The sequence below is a fragment of the Dasypus novemcinctus genome, chromosome 1 (assembly GCF_030445035.2).
Source record: "Dasypus novemcinctus isolate mDasNov1 chromosome 1, mDasNov1.1.hap2, whole genome shotgun sequence".
NCBI lineage: Eukaryota > Metazoa > Chordata > Mammalia > Cingulata > Dasypodidae > Dasypus > Dasypus novemcinctus.
Window position 1 is genome coordinate 126,126,950 of NC_080673.1, and position 14,246 is coordinate 126,141,195.

General features: G+C 42.5%; 1 protein-coding gene across 2 annotated transcripts in view; it reads right to left on the reverse strand.

The window, feature by feature from the left end:
- Positions 1-8,414, reverse strand: part of BMP2K (BMP2 inducible kinase) — a 135,912-nt gene extending 127,498 nt beyond the window's left edge. The window contains exon 1 of one of the 2 annotated variants that reach the window (XM_058296524.2): positions 7,892-8,414. In XM_058296524.2, coding sequence (XP_058152507.1) covers positions 7,892-8,066 — 175 coding nt within the window. In that variant the 5' untranslated portion in view covers positions 8,067-8,414. The remainder of the gene's footprint in view (positions 1-7,891) is intronic. The other variant, XM_058296525.1, reaches the window with a different exon arrangement.
- Positions 8,415-14,246: the final 5,832 nt, after the last annotated feature.

The following is a 14,246-nucleotide window of genomic DNA, read 5'->3' on the forward strand; positions in this document are numbered from 1 at the left end:
AATGAATGATTCACCAGAAGGATTTAGGATAAAACCAAGGAATAAGCAGTCTTAACCTTGGAGATGAAACTAAGTACACATCACTAGAAAAGTGTGGAAGTTTTGAAACAGCTGTTCAAGTACTCTTACTTTTGGAATTTCAAGTCAAGGTTTTAATCATTTTGTTAGCTACCAAATGTGTTCTAATACATGTATATGTTCTATTTCAAGTTTTGCCAAAATGAGAGGGAAGAAGAGAAAGAAAATCAAGATAATATACAAAATTAGTAATGAATACTATAGGAGAAAGCCCACAATCAATATAAGAAAGGTCATCAATTCTACCTTCAAATATGTTCCCCATTATTAACACCATCAAGGATCTATTTTTATTTTTCCCTCCTGTAGACCTCATGTTCAAAAGATACTAATAAATATTAACTCATTTTCATTACTTTTTTAAATAACAAAGATATAACCCTTTCAATCTGCTCAGCATGAGAATATCAGTATTAACTATCCCAGTTGGCTACACTTGACATGTTAATGCAATTTATGTGGAGATAAAAGCATGATTTCCATTATACTTTTTAAAATACTAAAAATTGAGAATAATTGTTTCAGTGTTAGTAGTTTGTCTTTGAATAAAACTCTCATTTCTAAGGAAAATATAAGTAGACAATCAAAACTGGTCAAACCTACAATGATAATATAAACAAACCAAATGAGAAGCATGTGTTCATATTCTATAGTGTCCTTTGCTGCAATTCATTTCTTTTAAAGATTTATTTATTTCTCTCCCTTTCCCCGCCCCAGTTGTCTGTTCTCTGTGTCTATTTGCTGCGTGTTCTTTGTCTGCTTCTGTTGTTGTCAGCAGGACAACACGGGAATCTGTGTTTCTTTTTGTTGCATCATCTTGTTGTGTCAGCTCTCTGTGTGGGAGGTGCCATTCCTGGGCAGGCTGCACTTTCCTTCGTGCTGGGTGGCTTTCCTCACGGGGCGCACTCCTTGCACATGGGGCTCCCCTATGCAGGGGGCACCCGTGTGGCAGGGCACTCCTTGCATGCATCAGCACTGCGCGTGGGCCAGCTCCACATGGGTCAAGGAGGCCCAGGGTTTGAACTGCGGACCTCCCATGTGGTAGACGGACGCCCTAACCACTGGGCCAAGTCCACTTCCCTCATTTTCATTCCATTGTGGAAGCACTGCTGCTATGAAGATCAACGTTCTATATAGCAGACTGAAACTTGAAATTTTAAATATGGCTGAGGATATGGCTATATAACAGTCTAAATAATTCAGATTTTTTATAAATATCAATGTGATACCCATTTAGGATACATGTGATAAATGTGATGTCTATTCCAGAAGCTAGTCACTACGATTCAAGAATCAGATTTCACTCAAAGCATATAACCTAATCTGAATTTAAATTCACCCATTATTTATTGAGAGAGTTAACATACACTGTTAGATATTATCACACATTTAATTTTCACAGTGGATATTAACTCCATGTTGCAAAAACAGTGAAAAATGTTTCCTAAGAGTTTAGGTCAACAACAAAAAATCTGCTCAGCATGTGCTACAAGATAGGACTTGGGGATATAGGAATGAGTAAGATACTGACTCTACCCTCAAATAGCTTACCATCCAAAAAGCCGTATACTATAAGACAATTTCACAGTACCAACTAAGACCTTTTTCTCTTTTAACTAAGCCACCTTTGTATTATAAAGGAAATTATGTCAACAGACAAAAATGACTTCAAGGGGCATCCAAGTTATTCTTTCCTTGCTTTTTCAAGAAGGTCGAATGAAATGATACTTTGCTTTAAACTGTTATTTGTCTTCACCAAAATAGAAATGTAGGCCCTCCTGGCCTAAGTAGAAAACTTGGGACAGGAACTAAAGAGCCTTCCATTGGTGCTTTCCAATTAGCAATATTAGGTCTTAAATTCTATGTAAGAACTACATCCTATTTTCAATAAACAAAAACAAAACACTTCTTTTGAAAATTACTTAAATGTATACGATATGGCAAGGCAACTAGTGTGATACAACAGCAATTAAGATACAATCCTTCCAGCCTCAAGAACTTCACAATCTGCTAGGGAAGGTGAGAGACCAAAAATAATTACCCATCCTAATGTTTTGAAGTGGTTACATAAATGTATCTCAAGACAAAAGATTAGCAGTATTAAGAGGAATAAAAACAAAAGAGCTGTAAGTGTCCACAGGATGGAGGGAGGGCTCTAAACCAGCAGTAGGGAGCTGGGATTACACAGGCAAAGCAGAGTGATGTAGGAGTACAAGAATCAGTCAAGGAACAGGCAGGAGAGCACATTGTGACTGGAACAAAGAGTACTACCAGGAAGTAACTGGAGACAAGATTTAAAAGGTAGGGTAAAGCCTAAGGATGGATAACCATGAATGCCAGTAACTGGAGACAAGATTTAAAAGGTAGGTTAAGCCTAAGTATGGATAACCATGAATGCCATGCCAAAAAAAAAAAAAAAAATGTGATCTTACTTGATGACTTCTCAACAGTACAATTGTTCACCCCTCACCTTCTTGAAATACACTCTAGTTTCAAATCATCAGATTATCCTGGTATTCTTCATATCTCTCTGGCACCTCCTCCTTGGCCTTCTTTGCCTACTCTACTCTAAAATCAGTGGTTTTCAAGGTGTGGTTAATAGACCAGCAGCAAGCATCAGCATCACTGAAGAAGTTGGTAGAAATGCAAATGTTGGGCCCTGTCCAGATCTACTAAATCAAACTTTGGTGGTCGGGCTCAGCAATCTTTGTTTTACCAAGCCCTCCAAATGATTCTGATGCATAGTACATTTGTGATCCAATGCTCCAGGACTGGAGTCCTATAGTAAAGCCCTTCATCTCCTCATTCTACAGGGTGCCAACAGCCACTCCCTCCCACCAAATGCTCACCAGTTAGCAGTACCTATCTCTAGCCCAGACCTTTGTTGAGTTCCAGACCATATACCCAAATTTGCCCCCAGATATCTCAACTAAACATGCCTGAACTAATAGATATACCCCTAACACCACCATCCCCCCCAATCTGTCCCTTCTCTACTTTCCCCCACCTTAGAAAATGGCACTTCCATCCAGGGGATGCTCATTCTTGACACTTCCTACTACTCCCTCCCCCCATGCAATCCTCACAGGTTCTTCCCATTCAAGTATTCTAACATTCATCTCCACCCCCACTGTCACCATCTTAACAAGTACAATAACCATCTAATTTGTATTCCTCTCAATCATCTCCCATACAGCAGTCAGCAATGATCTTGTGAAAAACTTGACTAGAAGCATATCACTGACCTAACTAAAATCCTTCAATAACTTACAATGGCATTTCAAATGAAACGTAAAATCCCTAACATGGCACACAAACCCTGGACCCTGATCACCTCTTCAACATCATCTTTAGTCCCTCTTCTGTGTGATTCACTCACTATAGCTCACAACTCTGGGTATCTTTCCTGATACTCACCCCCATGTAGGGCCTCCTCTCCGCATGACATGCTCCACACCACACCTACCCTCACACCTCTGACTTTTACCTAACTCTTCTCATCCTTCAGATTTCTGCTAAAATGTTAAAAAGGTCTTCCTTGCTCCCCCAATTTAAACTGAATCAGTATTCCTTATAAAACCCTGCGCTTTCCCCTCGTAAAACATATCAAAATTGTTAGCTAAATTAACTTGGTAATTTTTGTTTGCTTAACATTTGTATTCCACACTCGATTTTAAGCTCCATTCAGCCAGAAACATATCTGTCTTGTAATCCACTGTATAAGTAGCTCCTAGCACAGTGCTTGGCACACAAACAAGCATTTAATAAGTAGTTTTATAGTAGTTAACAGTCATTGACATTTTTGTTAAATCCTTCCTTTCTTCTCTAAAATTCTGTCCTCTTCCAGCACCTGTATATCAGAAGTTACTGGGAGTTCCCTGCCCCTTCCCAAGGAGGATGTGAAGGAGTGGCATATGTCCTGGGGCTGCTGGAAGATAGCGCTGTGCTCCACCAAGCACTGCGGATTGCAGCTAAAAAGAATGAAAACAACTTGTCAGCTGCCCTCAAAGTTGACCAATGACTGTGGAAGCTGCATATCGAAGGTACAGTCGCACTAAATTCACAGCAGATCAGTTGAAAATCCTCGCTGATGCTTTCAACGAAAAACCATACCTGAGTTACACTACCAAACAAAAACTGGCTTTAGAAATTAACACCAAGGAGTCTACAGTCCAGATCCGGTTTCAGAATCGAAGAGCGAGACACTTACTCCAGAGAAGAGGAGAACGTTAGGAAGCCTTGGATCAAGCCAAAACCACAGGCAAGATCACCTTGCAGTGGTTAAAGCTACTCTTAAGTAGAGAAACCAGAAGGTGGCATACCTCCTATACCTCTTCCCAATTATGCACTCTCACTGAGGGATTTGAGAACAACTCTTACCCTGGGACTGATTCCAGAGAACTACTTGCTAAAGAAATTGAGGTTCCAGAGTAAAGAGTCCAAATTTGGTTTCAAAACTGAAGATCTAGATTACATGGCCAGACAAAAAGAGAACTTGTTGAGAACTCAGAAGACAAGACCAAGGACAAAATCCCTGCAATGAGAGAATTCAAGATCTAGAAGCTATCCAAATTTCACCAACTTTACTAGCAACTATTTAATTTCTCTGGAACCAGAATGAGGATTAAATTAAATCTATAATACCTTCACGTAAAACTAACAATCAGAATCAGTTAATATCTAGCCTAAATTCATTCACCCTAATTTGAGCAGTTAACGCAGAGAGAGATATTTTTACAGAACTCTGTAATAAACTCCTGGCCTACAATTATTGACAATGCCAACAAACCCCATGCCCATTTGTTATTTAGTCTTACTACTTTCCCATATTCACACTACCATACCTATCCAGCCCCCATAACTTCATTACTTGATTATTTCAGCACGTTATCACTGGTCTCTAAGTCTCTACACTCCCCATCTATTTTAGTCCATTTTGCGCTAAGGATGTATTTTTTTTAAGTCTCCAGCTCAAGAACCAACTTCTTCCCGCTATCAATCAATATTAAATTCCTCAGACTAGCATTGAAGGCCTTCTATGGCAATGCATGAGATCAAAAAGCCAATCATGTTTTTAATAAATTGTTTTAATAGGAACTTGGATGGTACATTGAATTGTATGTGCTTGACAATGTTTTGAAACTTGACACTATGTCAAGCTAAAATTACAAAGGGCTCCACCTCATTTCTACAGACCAAAGTTGTAATTTGTTTAGCATACACGCCTGAAACTAAACTATTTAGAAAATAATCATGAAAATGCTGTTATCAGTCCTCTCAACTCTGAGCAGGAACTGAAAAGGTTCAAGCTTTTAGAATGGAACCATGTGATATTTTCAAAAATATGTGGTTGCCAGGAGGAAATTAAAACTATACACAGCATATATTTCAAAGAGGAAACTCCTCCAACAGTTTAGTTACAAAGTACAACATAAATATACTCCTGAGAATCTTTTATATTTTAATAAGTATATATGTATTATATACAGAGAATGAAACAGAGACTGATTTATTGAAAAGATTCTGCAGAGGTCTTTCTGAGCAAGCTACCTTTGGTTTGCAGCATGGCAAAAACACCTCCCGGCTCTGCTGGCCCTGACCCTGCTTAAACAACACTAACCCAAAGGAAAAAAAAAAGTAAAATCTATCAACTTTGTTTTTTTATCTGTCTTAGTTTCTAACACTTTCCCACTCAGTGGTATTTATCTTCCCGATTCAAATACTCTAATGCCTTTTCACAAGCACTTGTCCCAATTTTATGATCAGGCACATGTATTTATCTAGTATTAATTGATCATTCTTGAATGTGACCCAGACTTGTGCTTAAGCATCTTGTCTAAATTGTGACATTACTTATGAGGGAGAAGAGGGCATATTAAGCATTTGAAATCAGAATAAACCTGTCAAGATCAAAAAGTAAATCGATTACAGTTACAGTAATTTCAGTTGTGTTTGTTCTGTAGAAAGAAGACACAAGGGAAGAAAGCCTAGTCTTTGGTCTCCCCTCTAGGAAAGGCTTAAAGCCTAGTCTCAGAAGCTGGGGTGAGAGCTTGGGGAGTTCCTTTTTCCGAAAGGTTTTCTTCAGCCATTGCTTCCTCTCTTGACTTAATCCTATCCTCTTGTTACTCTGTTCAAAGACCCCTAAAACAAAGTTTGTTTGCTGTCTTCATCATCTATAACTAGAATTTGAGCACTGATTTTTCCAAGAGAAAAGACAAATTTATAGCAAAAGTCAGTGGAACTGTAACAATCATATTAGTGTTTGAAAAGTAATTTTTGTGATTTAATGAAGACTCCCTTTTCTTGATATTCATTTCTATTTTCATTTCCCAAAGTCCCTTATTTTCAATTGAAAATGACTTGCTCAGGGTCATAATGGACTACGATGAGGGCAATGATATAAACCACAAATTCAAAATCTACTTTGATGAAATGTCAAAGTTTTCTATTAAATAAAACACCCATTTGGGATTTCGTGCAATGAGTGAATACAGCACTACCCAAATTATACCTCTTTTTAAAACCTACATCCCAATCTAAACCACCACTCAAAATTCATGTTAATACAGAGCTGGGAAATTTCATAACAGTAAATCCGTCTATCAAGACTTATCATATATCGTCACTCTTTTGAGAGTGACAGTAATGATCCTCCTCTTTCCAACTTCTCCAAGATTCAGGTAGGCTCATCATACACAGGTCTGAATAATTCAGGACTTCTTTGTCTTTACAAAATTTTATTAACAAAATAGGTTTTTCTCCTGCACTTATTTGTTATGGTTTAGTTTACTACTGTTCAGGCTATGGTTTTCACACCAACATCTAAATCCCCGAGAACCAGAACTACTCACTTCAATTTCTTTTCTCTTACCTTGACACTTAAAAAGGATCACTAATCAAAGAAATTATTTCTTATGACTTTTTAAAGTATTTATTGGTAGTATCATTTTGCAATTAAAAACTCAAAATCAATGTAGCATGCAATAAACAAGAGTAAGTATTTCCTACAAGCCAGTTGTACAAGAAATGTAAAACTGATGTCTAGGGTCTCTCTTTTTTTTAATGGAGCAAAGCTTTTTTAAGTAGATTTGTACCTGCTGTCACAACCTGTTAGACAGAATGAAACTTCGCAAGCTAAAGCTAACCTGCTTCCACATACTGGATGGTCATGAATAACACCTTGCCTGATAGAGAAGATTCTAGGTAACAACGTTAAATGGACTGCAAATTTATCTGGTCTCCCAGAGCAATCTACTAACTGAATTTGGGACAAAGTATCACCTCCACCCCACACACATACACACACAAATATATACTGTTTTTCAACTGATGACAGGGCAAGAGCAAACCCAGACTCCACACCAGGAGCTGCAGGGTCCTGTGCCCTGCGGGGCGGGTGGAGACGCGGAAGAGAGGCTAATGCAAGACACCCGCCAGAGCCACAGCTGGCAGAGCTGAGACTCAATCCTGCTCGGTTTGACCCGCTAATGAGTCACTCGTCCAATCCTGACACCACATCTCTTGCTAGGGCATTTTCTATTTAATTCCTCGCATCTAAGAGAGAAAATTATTTGAACTAGTAATGAGAGGTAACTGGGAATTGATTAGAGCTGCCTGCCAGCGGAGAAAAAACCCGGCTTAAGAACGAAAGCCCCAGCTACTTACGAGCCCCCTCTAGCCCAGAAGACGAGGCAAAAAGGACTGAAGAGTGAGCAGAGAGGGCGAGGAGGAAAGCGGGCAAGGACCCGGCGAAGCCACCGCCACACCCCAGCCTTCCCTCACCTGCCAGCCCGACCCTCCCCGGTGCCCGTACCTTCAGCCAGCGACTCCTCCAGGGTGACCTGGTAGCGCCCAACCGCGAACACCCGGACCCCCACGGACGAGCCACCAGAGCCCGAGCCGGCTCCCGCTACCACCGCACCCGCCACGCCGCCGCCGCCGCCGCCGCCGCCGCCCTCCGACTTGGGCATGCGAGAGAACTTCTTCATGGTCCCGCCGGCGCGCTGGAGACAGCCGAGCGCGCACGAGAGCGAGAGGGCGAGCCCCCAGTCCGGCGCGCGGCCAGGCGTCCGCGAGGGGTCGCCGCTCCTCGCGCGTCCGAACGTCCGTGCGCGCTGCGGCCCACCGAGCCTCACATTCCGCGCGCTGCGAACGCACTGTCCCTGACCAGCCGCCCGCTCCGCGGCTTCGCTGCAGCTACCCTGTTCCCGCAGAGGGTGGTGGGGAGGGCGGGGACGGGGCGGGGCGCGAGGGGGCGGGCCCAAGTGCGGGGGCGACACCCCCTCCTCCAGTAGCGCCCTAGGCGCCCCCAACGCCTCGAGAAGCGCTGGGAGCGAGAGCCCAGGAGGACGGAGGGAGGGAGCAGGAGAAAGGGGCGGGGCGGCCGGCCCCTCCGGGCAGTGGGCTGGGCTTCTCGGGCCGCACACCCTCAGGACCGCAGCCCACGGCGCCGCCGGAGCCGGATCCGCGCCGCCCGCCACTCGAGTCCGTTGGCGACGCGGCGCCCCTGCCAACGGCTCTCTGAGGCCGGGCTCCTCGCGCAAGCGCGCAGTCCGCGCCGCCGGAAGTGACGGTTCCGGCTCTTGTCACGTGGACGAGGAGCGGAGGAGGTGATTGTGGGGGTTGGGGACAAGGGCGAGGACCCGGGTTCCGGGCCGGGAGGGTTCAGGTCAAACTGTGGGGCCCTGACTCCGTGCAGGGGCGTGGCCCTTGGGCGGGTTCCCGCGCTGCCTATACAGCACGTCGTCTTGACTGGGAATCGGTATGTCGCTCTGGGGCTTAGAAATGCCGCCAACAACTTAAACCTCCTCTAAGGAACTTTCTCGCTTCACTCCTAGGCCAGTTTTCCAGACCTTCCCCCTGAGAACCTTCTCCCGCTTACCGGCCCCGAGCGTGGGTGATGGAAGCAACGCGAAACTAGAGCGGATTCCAGTAACCCGACTTCTATAGCCGCGGTGCTGTGGCGCTCTGGCAGATCCTTGTGCTTGGAAGCGTTTTGCAGTTTGTAAATACTTAGGAGTACTTTAAAACCTCGTGTAAATTTTTGAAAATGAATAGAAGTGGTGAAAGCACATCACCTCATATAAACTACGAATATGGGTGATATTGCATTAATAAGGCTTTTTCCAAAATGTAAATACAAATAAACGAGAGGAAAACAGAATCGCAGCCATGTATAGCAGGGGAAGCATAGAGAGATTGAGAGGTGAGGGTTTTTTGTTTATTATTGAAATAATGAAAATGCTCTAAAAATTCTTTAAGTGATGATTGCACAACTCTGTGATTGTCCCTGATTATACACTTTTAATGGATTTATGCTTTATTAATATATATCAATAAAATTGATTTGTTAAAAAAAAAAACCCATACATGCTGTCCAGCAACTATGAGGCATTCAGAAAGGTATAAAGTCCACTTTACAGACCATTCACCACCTTTGGGTGAGAGTTAACTGATTTCCCCCAAGGTCACTGGTACAGCTGGGACTATAACGTCCATCTTTTATAATAAGTTCAGTGCTTTTGACCATTCTGGAAAAAATAGGTCAGGATCACAGTGTTTGTGAACCTTGCAAAACAGGCAGATTTAGAACTATTTGGAAGCAAAAACAGCCATTGTGGTCCCCTCCCCCAAAGAGATATGCTCATTTGAAAAAATAAAAAAGTTCCGTTGCATCGATTTCATAAACTCTGCAGGAGTCACCCTGGCAGGCAATATGAAAGCAAAAAGGAAGTTGGGTGCAAGACATTAGGGAGTGGTGGGGACTGACAATTTCCTCAGTTTTAGTGCTACTTTTCCACATTCAAATACAGGCCCACTGTGGCCAGAGTTTACAATTTCTTAAGAAACATTCCCCCAATTTTAAAATATGTGGTATGAAGGAATCATACCTGCATGATTCCAGTATGCTCCATGTAAGTAGAGGAATGAGAGTCTATTTCTCTCCAAGCCCCACCCCCATTTCTTTATATAACCTAAGGTGATACAGACAGAAATGTTAGAAAATGTGCTTAGGCAAAAGAGACTTGGAGCTTTAAAATCCTTTCTTCCTATCTACTATGTGAAGAGAAACTGTTTCTGCCCTTGCTAAAACAGTGCTGTAGATTTAGATATTTCTGCTGTATAACCCACTAACTTAAATTTTTCCAGAGACCTGACCTTTAGTACAAGCCAGCTTTTGGATGCCTGACTATATATCAGATGACTGATGATGTGGCATGATTGGGGATTTCCATTTAAAAATAAGCTGACCATTTCCTTACTGTGGAGTCTCATTCCTGCAACATTTGAATTACATTTTCAAGCAGAATAGTGGAGAAATTTAATCATTTCATGCAATTCAAAACTGGAGTCAGCCTTACATACAAAGTTTGGACATAATACAATTTCATCAGAGCCCAACACAGGAATGAATAAAGAATAGAGGAAAAAAAGAGGGAAGCGGACTTGGCCCAATGGATAGGGTGTCCGCCTACCACATGGGAGGTCTGCAGTTCAAACCCCAGGCCTCCTTGACCCGTGTGGAGCGGGCCCATGCACAGTACTGATGTGCGCAAGGAGTGCCGTACCGTGCAGGGGTGTCCCCCACATAGGGGAGCCCCATGCGCAAGGAGTGCACCCCATAAGGAGAGACGCCCACGGCGAAAGAAAGTTCAGCCTGCCCAGGAATGGCGCCACACACACGGAGAACTGATGCAACAAAAAGAAACACAGATTCCCATGCTGCTGACAACAACAGAAGTGGACAAAGAAGAACATGCAGCAAATGGACACAGAGAACAGACAACTGGGGGGGTGGGGAAAGGGGAGAGAAATAAATCTTCAGGAAAAAAAAAAAAGAAAATTGGGAAGCGGACTTGGCCCAATGGATAGGGCATCCGACTACCACATGGGAGGTCCACAGTTCAAACCCCGGGCCTCCTTGACCCATGTGGAGCCGGTGCTGATGCGCACAAGGAGTGCCGCACCACGCGGGGGTGTCCCCCGCGTAGGGGAGCCCCACACACAAGGAGTGCGCCCCGTAAGAACCGCCCAGCGCAAAAGAAAGTGCAGCCTGCCCAGAAATGGCACCGCACACACACACAGCTGGCACAACAAGATGACACAACCAAAAGAAACACAGATTCCCGGTGCTGCTGATAAGGATAGAAGTAGTCACAGAAGAACACACAGCAAATGGACACAAGAGAGCAGACAACTGGGCAGGGGGGATGGGGAGAGAAATAAATAAAAAATAAATCTTAAAAAAAAAATCATTTCTAAAATGTACCAATATAACGTGATCACTGATATTGACGTTTAAAATTAAATCATAGGGCTCCTCTCAAAAACTGTAGGTAAGACCAAGCAATATGTTCTTGAATTTTTCACCAAGCATATAATAAAATTTCAGTATCCTCTCATCATCACATGATGTTAATGCTACAATATTCTAATGCAACTAACCACAAACATACTATTGAGAGTGCCTAAACTATTTATTGTTAAATAAACGAACGCCAAGAACGCCAAGTATTTATGAACATTTTTGGTTCCAAAAGGTGTTGATATCTATTGTTAGAGTGTATCCTCCTAGCAACCTTGTAAATTAAGAATAAGTATCCTTAACCCAAATTGTAGGCAGAAATTGAGATACTATGGGCAATTAATCAGTAGCAAAAAAATAATTTTTTGCAGTCACTATTAGGTCATGGCTGTGTAGTAACACCTAATTTGGCTTCCTTTTGAAATATCTCTAGGGGGAAAAAGAACCTGTGGATAATATAGATTCTGACCATCTTAGATACTAGCACTGATGTGACTTGTGATAAAAATATAGATATAGGATAATTGATGTTGGGAACCAGTAGGTTCCCTGCCCTAGCTTCCCTCCCTAAGGGAAACTCAGCTTGCAGTATGCAGTGGCCAGCATGCCCCAGGACACAAGTTAAAATGTAACAAACCTCCTCACAGGTGAACAATGTACAGATGGTATCAACAGACTGTAACTTTCTCCAGACTGTACAATTCCTTCCTACAATAACATCACCAGACCCCATTTATGTAACTCTGTTATGAAATGTCTTTGTTCTGAAACCCTATATATTGCCCCTCATTTTCCCACTTCTTTGTGAAGCACTACTTTCATTCTTTGGCCTGCTACCACCAAAGACCCTGTCCTGTCCGTAAGTCTCAAAAAATAAAGCTCATGTCTGATTATGTGCCAAGAGTGTCCTTTGGTCTTCCAGTCACCCCAACCCTTGCTCTCCAGGAGCTGGGCTGTAACTATAGGCGAGCTACCAGCCAGGAGAGGAAGGAGGGCCTGTAGTAGCAGTCGTCAGCTCAGGAAAAGGAGAATCCATGGAGAAATCCTGGGTTGGCCTATAACATCCATGTGGGGAGGGGTAGCTGCCCTCCAGTCTCCACGAGAAGTGGGGACTGTGGAGAGAGTACAGGAACACCCAGAAAACTCCAGCAGGTAAACTGGCAGTACTACAGCAGGTTTAAATAAGAAAAGGAAACTGACAGATTGAAGGGGTGGGTTAGAAACCCTGTTTTATAGATATGTTCGCACTAGGGGTTGCAGGATCCCTCAAGTGCAGATCTAGAGGATATTAACCAGAGGTGAGACCCTAACATCAGACCCTATGGGCTCCTTCTCAGATAAGGAAAAAGAGGAAGAATGGGAAAAAGGTTAGGTGTGACTATAGAGAGAAATGTAGGCCAAGAAATTAATCATCATAACTCATCCTGTAATTCCCCAATTTAAACTTCTAACAGCCTTAAAATAAGGGAAATTAACCCAATTACCAAATTTTAGTAAGTAAAGAAATCTTTAAAAGCTATGAAATGATCTTTTAAAGAAAAAAAGATATCGTGCATTAAATATAATTGTCTCAATTTTATTTTGCTTGGGTATAATCTCCCTAGGTTCATAAAATGCTTATAAAATAAATTAGCATTGAAATTAAATTAATGAAAAAAGTGTAAGTGGATATGGCTCAAGCTGTTGAGTGCCTGCCTCCCAATCAGGAGGTCCCAAGTTCAGTTCCTGATGCCTCCTGAAAAAAACAAAAGCAAACAACAACAAAAAAATGACTCAAGGAAGTCAACGTGGCTCAGTGGTTAGTGCCAGCTTCTCGCATACAAGGTCCCGGGTTCAATTCCCAGCCCCCAGGACCTTAAAAAAAAAAAAAAGGTAAGGTCTGTCCTCAAGTAAAATAACTAGTTTTCACAGAACAGAATGAGAACTGTAAGACAATACTTTTGATTTCTCCATAGTGAATATAGACATTGAATAGTTTTTACTGTTCTAGACGCAGGAAAAAGGGATACTTGGAAAGAAATATTGTGGCATTTTGAGATTATTTATGAATCCCAAAAAGAGAAAGAGTGTGTTTGTAAACTAATATATTCCTCTGAGTGTGATATCCTTTGATTGTATTAGATTTGATGTCTTTGATTAAATTACCTGTTGAAATTATGGTTAAAATTCGGTTTCAGTGAGGCATGACTCAGGTTGAGTCTCTGCCCCCTTGGTGGGCCTATATAAATAGACACTCACTCAAGAAGACACACAGGAAGAGAGACAGAGCTTTGTCGTGGTTGACCCTGGGGCCTGGGGAGAATGAGCCATTTGCAGCTGGATAGAACAGAGGAGCTGAGGAGCTGAGCAGGCCTGGAAAGAAAGTAGCCATATGTCAGAGATTGATACAGGAAGTTCTGAGAGACCAGGCAGAGATCACCCACCATCCTCCTTCAACACATGGCACTTGACTTTGGTGAGAAAGCAACCTTGAGTTGGATTCTTTAGGGCCTTGTAACTGTAAGATTTTACCCCAAATAAATACCCTTTATAAAAACCAACAGATGTCTGGTATTTTGCATCAGCACCCCTTTGGCAGACTAAGATACCTGGTATGCCTCAGGCATTGTGCTTAGCACTCTATAAATGTTACCTTATTTAATCCTCTATGCAGCCTGGGAAGTGGGTATTTCCCATACCTTCAACTCTCACTATAGCTACCCTGAAACATGTTCATTTCATGGTGTTAAGTTGTTCTTTCCCAGTTCCTTTACTCTATGCCTCACTCAGTTAGAATGTCTTCTTCTTTCTCACAATCACCTAATTCAATGGGTGACTTTGTGGAACTCCAGGGCCACTTCCCCTACAAAAGTTTTCCTGACCC